Raw genomic sequence first — 8,709 nt, 5'->3', positions numbered from 1 at the left:
TCTCTTCTGGTTCCATTTCTCTAGAGAACTCTGACTAATACAGATACCTACTGTTGGCACTACCATGATCTACTGTAACACTCTAAATGAAACTTAAATTAGGCCTAAGGAAGGGGGAAAAAAAATTTCCACTTACGTCCCAAACTCTTTCTCAATATTTTGAAATGGCACCATGTCAAAATACATTAAAATTCAGCCATGTACCGTAATCTGGTTTCATTAACTATTCTCACTCACCTTTTCCAAATTTCAGCATTAAACAATGCTTGGAAGGAAAAACTTCTCTTCCAAGGCTGATGTACAAACCATCTGCTCCTGTTCTTCACCTTTCTTCTCTCTTCACAACCTTCTCTCTTTTTGTATTAAAGAGCCCAAAGATACTTGTTGAAAAGGAAGAAACTGACAGTTCTGTGGGACTCAAGGTTAAAAGTCACTTTGAAAAATTTGCAAGGCTACAAATAATGTAGTAAGATTTCCAGAAATTCTGCCTTAAACAAAAGTTATGCCCTGAGTACTCCAGGTGACAGGATGATGGTTTAAATAGGGAAGTTGGAAAAGAGGGGAGTTTAATAGTCAAATTAGGCATATATTTTGGAGAGAGCCAAAACAACTTACTGATGTATCGAATATAAGAGGTAAGGAAAAGAAGGGAACTGGGGATTAAAAACACAAACAAACAGGTTTTTTTACCTGCTCTGAGATAAATCAAATAAATTATTCAATAACCTAGAAGAAATCACAACATAAGTAATACTCAAATAATCCAAACATTTGGTAATAGTGAATGCGTTTTTTAAAGCAAGAATTATTTTCCTTAAATTCCTTGTTATGGAATCCTATTTGGATATAGACATTGTGCAGAAACAGCAGCGCTGTTGTACACTTCAGGCACTCAAGGGAGATATTTGAATGAAACAAATTGATGCTAATTTTATTTGCACATAATGCCAAAATGCCATACTTTCCTTTTTCTTTAACTGTTCCTCTGCCCTTAACCTGGGACTGCCAGGTAAAATAAGAGTAAACATGGTGATTTTCTTGCTTTTGTATCTTTTAGTATCTTACACTTATAATTACCAATCTTGTGCTTTAAAATTTAAGTCAAAGTATTATTTTATAAAAAGCAGTTTAAAAACATTACCCAAAATAGGCCAGAATGAGGAATGTTTCAAGGCTAGAATATTGATGGGTAGCTAAAAGAATGTTTTCCAGGGAACAATCAATCTCTGACTTGACTTTTGTTCTATGAATCTTTCTCAAGAATAGAGAACCACTTAAAGGGAGAATAAAACACGGAAAAAAAGTGCTACAGTTCATATATTCATTAGGTTCTTTTGACTTTTTAATTAAATTTCTAATTCTTTGGCTCTTCACAAGGATATACCTTCTAATAAAGATGAAACTGTAACTCTACTTGGAAATATTTTTAACAGATTATGTATCATAATGAACTAACACAAGGAAAATTTTTTAAACAGGATTTCTCTTTAAAGCTTAAATGTGAGGCAGGTGGGCATCTGACTTCAAAAGAGATGAAACTCCAGAACATTTTAAGGATATATAAAACTGAATTTTATGTTATGTTTTATGTCTGAGACAGTTAACCAATACAAATTGATGGCTATGGTTTCTGTACTAATTGTTTTTCCTGTCTTCCCTTCCTAACACCCAAATTTAACAATTCAGTTTTTCCCTTATAATCCTATGGATAAGCATTCCAGAATGTATATGATTTTTATAATTTGCTCTATGATTCATAATCTTAAGTGTGTGCATACATTGTATATTATTTAAGACATACTCAATAATAAATAATATCAATTCATGGGACCCAACATACGTACTCTGACACAAGAAAAAAAATACAAGCTGTCACTAATAAAATGAGTTTATTTGATATTAACATTTTCAAAAAACCCCCACATTTGTAATATTACTTCCAACTAGGCCTAAAGATAGCCTTTACAAAGAGATTAAAAAATTGTAAAACTGCTTTCTTTTAATTATTAAAGTACATAGATTTAAAAGGTGTTAAAAGAGAAAATGTTAACTCATGGTCAATGTTTAAATAGTTAATATACATTAATCTGTAGGACACTACAAAAAGATTAAATCTTAAAATCATTTAGAGAAAAAGCTATACTTTCCTTTCAGAAAGCTTTACTCTTAAATGATATTTATGAAGAAATACACACTACATACCACAGAAACAATGAACATCTGAAGATTTACCTGACTGCTTTCTAAATGAATCAGCCTACACAGAAGAAAAAGTAGGAAATTGCTTTTCAATACATACTAACTTCTTAATTTTCCTGATAAATTAAAATAAAAATTTAGTTGATTCCAATTAAAATTACACATTACTGATACTTAATATATCTTCTATTATTTTTAACAACACAGAAATTCAATCATTCCAGAAGCACAAACTTATGCCAAATAAAGAAACATTTATCTAACCAATGTTTTACAGAAATATGGAATATTTATTTACATACTTAATAACACTGTAGAAATCTTTGGTGGTGACATATGAATTAAGTTCCCTGAAAACACTTTAACAATTTTGTTCCACCAATCTGTATAGTCAAGTATTTATAATTAGTAATGCTGGCAATATCACTTTCTAGCCAAATCCATATATATATAGTGAAGTGTGTAGAGGGAATCTTATGCAGGACTAGTTGGGTTTACATAATTAATTACTTAACAATAATGCTTATTTCTGGCTAATTTTTATACTGGAAAAAATATAGTAAACTAAAGAACAGATCAATTCTTACTTCCAAAGAAATTTTGGAAATAGTTAATATTATAGAATAAGTTGAATGCATATATAATAAAACAAAACACCAGGTCCAATGTCTGGAAAAACTGTTAACACCTACCAAAGCTGCTCCCTATCTAGGCCTGCACAACATCTGATATCCATTCACCAAGTGTTGGTGGTAGGAAAGCAAGGCACGGTGGCCTAGGGATAGATTTTACCTCTTTTTAAAGAACAGACTTAAAAGCAGAAGAATGAAAAATGACCTGCTCCACCTTAAAAGAAACAAAAATGTATGTTTATTATACAAAGTTCAAAGCAAAGGGCATGGTAACATACATATAAGAGATAAGAAGCATGACTTAAGGAATAGAAGAGAAGGGAAACAAGATAATAGTAAAATGACATCATTATATATTAAATATAACTGGAAATATATCAGAGGAAGCATTGTGAATGTGAAGAGATACAATTAAACAAAAGGGCATGCATTACCTCTTTGAGACTGGTGTCTTTGATTTGACATTTTAATTCTAGAAGTGTAGAGGGAACAAATAATTCCTCTAATTTAGAACAGTATTTATGAGTTTACTATAATTAAATAATAGGTTTAATACCGAGATTAGACTTGAAAAGATAAAATGGTACAAATCCACCCCCACAATTAATGTTTTTGATACAAAGTCCCTTACATGACCTCTTCAGGCAATTTGAGATGACATTGCCTTTGCATAGGGAAGACAACCATGGTGTAGCATTTATACTGGTAAATCTAATACTAGTCAATATAAATAAAACTCTCTTCTGAGAGTTTATAATCAGAATTCATAGGAATCCTGAACACAAAGAGTTTCTAGAAACTAGGAGGGTAAAAATTAGCCAAGGTAAAGGTTAAAAATATTCATAGAATTAAACTTTGGGAGAAAAGAAGTTGAACGAATTTTTACTTGGTATTATACATAAAAAATGTTAGATAATCTAGAAAATATTTTAAGACTTGTTTCAAGAGAAAACTAGGAATTATACTAAGGTCCTCCTGAGTAAACATTGTCTTCTCTGCCAACACTTGGAGGAGGTCTTGAATATGTATTGCCAGCTGGCTTCATTTCTTAAAAGGTAGAAAGGTCAAAGATCTCACAAATCTCTTCCACTGTTTTTTTCTTTTGGACAAACAAGTATAACAATTAAGTAAGTTACCTGAACAAGTACTACTGTACAAATTTAACTACTGATCACTAGAACTATCAGCAAGAATATATTTGCTTAGAGTTCATAATGCACAGTCATCAGTGCAACCTAAAAGAGCCTTAAAGGTCAGTCACTCAAAATCTCTTAGATTAAAAAAATATTTTTCTAATGTCTATTTTAATAGCTTTTAATATGTAAGATTAACATCTGTATTTTTCACTAACACCTATCTTCAGAAAATTATCACAGCCAGAAGCGAAGTGACTCAAATCATTCTAGTCAAAGCCAGATTTATACATCAGTAGCACGTGTCAGTGCCAAGCTTGTGAATGAATTGGCTGTTGGAGAATTTCATGAATCAGAAGAGACCTAAATGCTGTACTGATCTGACTCTTTCATAAAAGTTACCACCTTTAAAAGCTGAAAATGTAACCAACAATAACAAAAACGTGCTAAGTTCACCTACCAAGTAGAGCTACATATGGAAACTGGCTACTGTTTGACATAACTTCTTATCTGTACAGAAGATAATTAAAAATAGTTAAAATTAAACAATTAACTATATTTTTATATGATTACAATCTAATGAGTTTAACAAATGAAACTCACAGGAAAAGACACGATGTAATTCAAGGCATAACTTGTTATGTCAGGATGTGACAAGTAACAATAAAGATAGTGTCCTTAAAGCTTAAAATAAATGTGCAGTCATAAAATAAGCAAATGAACAAAGTGTGCAGAACTAGTCAGGCTGGAATAAAAGTGCTATGTTGATGCCAAGTTTTCAAATAATTGTTTCAAAAACTTTCAGTTGATGATGGAAAAACTGGGAAGTATTAAAAATGTAAAAATTTAAAGAATACATAAATATCCTTTGTCTTACATTATGCCCTTGTCCTATCACTATTGGCTTAGAGGCCTATTAAATTACTATCCTTATATGATGTCTATAACATAAATGGAGGTAAACACAATGTCACAAAGGCTGATGTAGCTTGAATCATAAAAAGACTCTTTTCAAGTATACTATGGGTCTGTGTTTTATCTTATATTCAGGCACTCAGTGTTGTTGAGGAATTTGAAAACTGTTAACACAAATTCCTATTATTTCTGACATATATATTTATATATGCTCTTCATAACTACTTTTAGTAATCATATTTGTAAGTAATTGTTAAAGAAATGAAAACTTTAAACTGATTAAAGTAAACCTTATCACTGCCACAGTTTAAAGAAATATTTTAATATATAAATCCTGAATATGTAATATTAGAAAAAAAGTCAATGTATTAGAATAATTTGTCTTGGGATTCTTGAAGTGCATATGACTAAAAATACACCTGTGGTCTCTTCTTCACTTTATATTTTAGTGACCCATACCGCACCTGGAGAGAGAAATGTGTTATTATTATGAATTAGCTGATAACTTTTTGAAATCAGATAGGCTTGTATAGTTCATAATAAAAGTAATAACTTCTAAATTTTTCTGATATAAAGAACCAATTATCCTATCAGTGTGTACTCAAAAGACAGCACTACTTTTATACTCAAAAATGGAGTTGGTCTATGTCAAATTATGTGCTGCAGATTATTATCACTAATAACAAATAAAAACATTAACCATTACTATGTATGCTTTGCTTGATACATGTCAATGAACATTGCTCATAATGACCTGAGGCCATACACTGGAATCCTCACTGCTTTCTGGGCACATAAACAGTACATTTTTGTGTATAAACTTTAACCGTTTAATCCTCTTAAAGGGTTTCTTCAAAGCAAAACTATGCAGTTAATTTTGCTGCTTTCTATGCTTATGCTTATGGCTGGTAATAATAGTCATAACAACCATATGACTTGCCACTTGAGAATATTATTTTGTGCTGATAGTGGAAGACTAGCAGTTTACCACTTTCTAAATTTCCAGAGATTCTAATACATCTGATCTGAATAAATAATTTTAAACATAACTGCTGCTCTACTATTTTAATCCTTCATGTATAGATCATTAGTATGCTGAATGATAATGCAGGCAGGGAAATCCTTTAATACTAATAATTAGGAAAACAACTCTATACTTAACTAACCTCTTTGCGGCCTTTCACGGTTTTCACAGATTTCATGCTTTGTGATCTTCGAAGCCCTTTGTGGGTTAACATCTCATCATCTGAATATGGCCCATCTGCTTCTTCATCAGTTTTCTCATCTCCGTCCTTCAGTGGAATTCCATAACCTAAATGAGTTGTCAAAACCAGCATGCTTTGGTAAAAGGATACAAGTTAGCACTGCCTCTTCACTCTGTCTGTAGCTCTCCGCACGGTATGAATTTGCCTGGTTACTCCTCTCCCCTTCTCATCTGGAATGTGCTCCCTGCCCTTCATCATTAATCTGTGCCTCTTGCACTATTTTAGATGAAGCTCATAACTCATTTCTTCCAGGGAGCTTTCTGTGACCACTCTTATTTTTATTATACATTTTTCAGAATATTAATGATGATTTATTTTTTAGTACATTTATTTTGTCCAAAAATTAAAGGATATAAATAGGTATGTAGTGCAAAGTCTCTTCCTGCCCTTTCTCCTTTTCATGAATTCTAAACAACCTAAGCAATTGTTTTAGTCTGTTATTTATACCTTTGATTTTAATTAGGAATTAAGGGACTCCCCCCACCCATATGTCAAACCTTTTGTGCAGATTGGGAATGTTAGGGGGAACTTAAGGAGTCAAATAAGACCCAAAGGGGTTGGTTGGAATTCTGGGCAAGATTAAGTTCACTGGGGGCAGGTGATGGAGATGTTAAACCAGCACTGTTGCAGCTGCTGAGATAAAACCCAGGCAGACAGGCTGTAGTAATTAGAAACACCACAGGCTATGATGACAGATGTTAGTCAAAGAAAATAGCCAGCATCGGGAAGGTCAGTAAGAGATCCTGTGGGTGTGCTAACGGCCTGCTATATGTAGCTCCAAAGACTTAACACTGGCCACTGTGCAAAGGTAGTCAGGCTGGTTATTGTTAGGAAGTCTGAGAGAATCCTGACACTGGGATCCAGGGACTAGAATACTCCCATTCCTGAAACAGTGGCTCTCAAACTTCTTAGAGTTCATTAGCACAGACTTACTAGAAAATGTTAGAGTCACCTGTAGAACTTACTAATATGCAGATTTCTGGGTCTAGGGTGGGGCCGGGGCTGGGGATCTACACTTCTAACAAGTGATTCTTAGGCTATTGGTCCATGGGCCCACACTTTGAGAACCACTGCTTGGATGGAGTAAGCGAGGGGCCCAAGTTTAAGGCCACAGGAATACTACATAGGTTGTTGTTATAAAGGGGTGAGGTTACAAGGTTTTATTAAATTTCAAATTCTCCTAGATAAAGATAAGGAGCATAAATACCCAAATCTTCAGGTGAGAAAAAAGGAGTAGGTTTACCAGGCTCAGGAAGGGGCAAGGGATGGACTTCTTGCATGTGAAGAAAAATATATTGAATTAATGTTTATTAATCTGCTTTCCCAGGACATGAATAACTTCAGACTCACTAAGCCACAAAGAGTTGTTAATAAGCTTCGTAGTTTCATAAACAGCTTTAATTGTGTATTAAGCAATTACAAAACATTATGCTGCTAGACTTCTAGGCTACAAATTAGGAAGGACTTGGGAGTAGAATCAGTCATAATTTAGGCCAAGATCCTTTGTCTTTCTGCAGCCATTCAAGGAAGCATGTCCAGCAAGCATGTTCTAGATAGAAGAGACAGCACTTGCAAAACCACTAGAGAGCACGACTGCTTGGAAGAACTGTGAGGAGGCCAGTGTGGCCAGGGGAGGGATGGGGTCAGCTCTCCTGGGAAAGTGCTCCTGATGCAACAGTAAGTGGGGAAAAAATGTACATACAGATACAGAGGAAAAACATAAAAATCTCTTGGAAGTGAGCTTTTAGGTGATTTTAAATGTATTCAGTTTTCCTTTTGTTTTTTAGTTAGCTGAATTTTTCTTAAAACATTGTATTACTCTATAACTGGGGAGAATAAACAACAACAAAAAAATTGCTTCCAGAAGATCATTTCTCTGTTGCTGTTGCTGACATAATATTCCTGATCCCGATTAATAAAACTAAGGTAAAACACGGAATGAGGAATCAAGGAAAGAGAAAGAAAGCAGCTATGACTAGAAAGTTCTCTAAGGCCACAGAAGAAATTTAAGACTGCTCAACAAACACGGTCCTTCTATTTTCAATGCCCTCCTTTACATGATTAGGAGTTGGAATTTTATTTAAAAGATGATTATAGATACATCTTATTCTTTGTTTTCTAATTTCAGTTAAAAAAAAGCCTATTATCTTCCTGATTACAGTTTCAGGTAAAGTGATAGATTGATTCATTATTCCACAAATATTGTTGACAATCTACTATGTGTGAAGCAGTGGCTAAATTATAGGGATACAGTGATGAAAAAGACAACTGTCATTTCCTGCTCTGAGAAACTTATAGTCCAATGGGGGTAACAGACTCTAATGAGCATTGCAATAATATATAAGATGCTATAAATAAAAGTTAAGGATGAGGTGCTATGGAAGCATATAGTAAGCAAATTTAACTCAGCCCTGTGGGTAGGAAGAAGTGGGTTGTGAGAGGACACTTCTTGTAGGAGGTGGTGGCTAAGCTAAACCCTGAAAGGCTCATGATTCTATATAGCAAGCACTTGATGAAGTGGGAGGACAAGGCCAGGGAGATAATACTCCACATGCTAATGAGTTT

At 33.6% G+C, this 8,709-nt stretch overlaps 1 protein-coding gene across 2 annotated transcripts in view; it reads right to left on the bottom strand.

Annotated features, from left to right (window-relative positions):
- Window positions 1-1,870: 1,870 nt before the first annotated feature.
- The window catches only part of REEP3 (receptor accessory protein 3), a 100,056-nt gene continuing 93,217 nt past the window's right edge, over window positions 1,871-8,709 (bottom strand). For both annotated transcript variants that reach the window (XM_036895103.2, XM_057505907.1), the window contains exons 7-8: window positions 6,046-6,191; window positions 1,871-5,343 (exon numbers count right to left, since the gene is read on the bottom strand). In XM_036895103.2, coding sequence (XP_036750998.2) covers window positions 5,287-5,343; window positions 6,046-6,191 — 203 coding nt within the window. In that variant the 3' untranslated portion in view covers window positions 1,871-5,286. The remainder of the gene's footprint in view (window positions 5,344-6,045; window positions 6,192-8,709) is intronic.

The sequence above is a fragment of the Manis pentadactyla genome, chromosome 8 (assembly GCF_030020395.1).
Source record: "Manis pentadactyla isolate mManPen7 chromosome 8, mManPen7.hap1, whole genome shotgun sequence".
NCBI classification, from domain to species: Eukaryota; Metazoa; Chordata; class Mammalia; order Pholidota; family Manidae; genus Manis; species Manis pentadactyla.
This window is presented reverse-complemented; position numbering and strand designations above follow the sequence as displayed.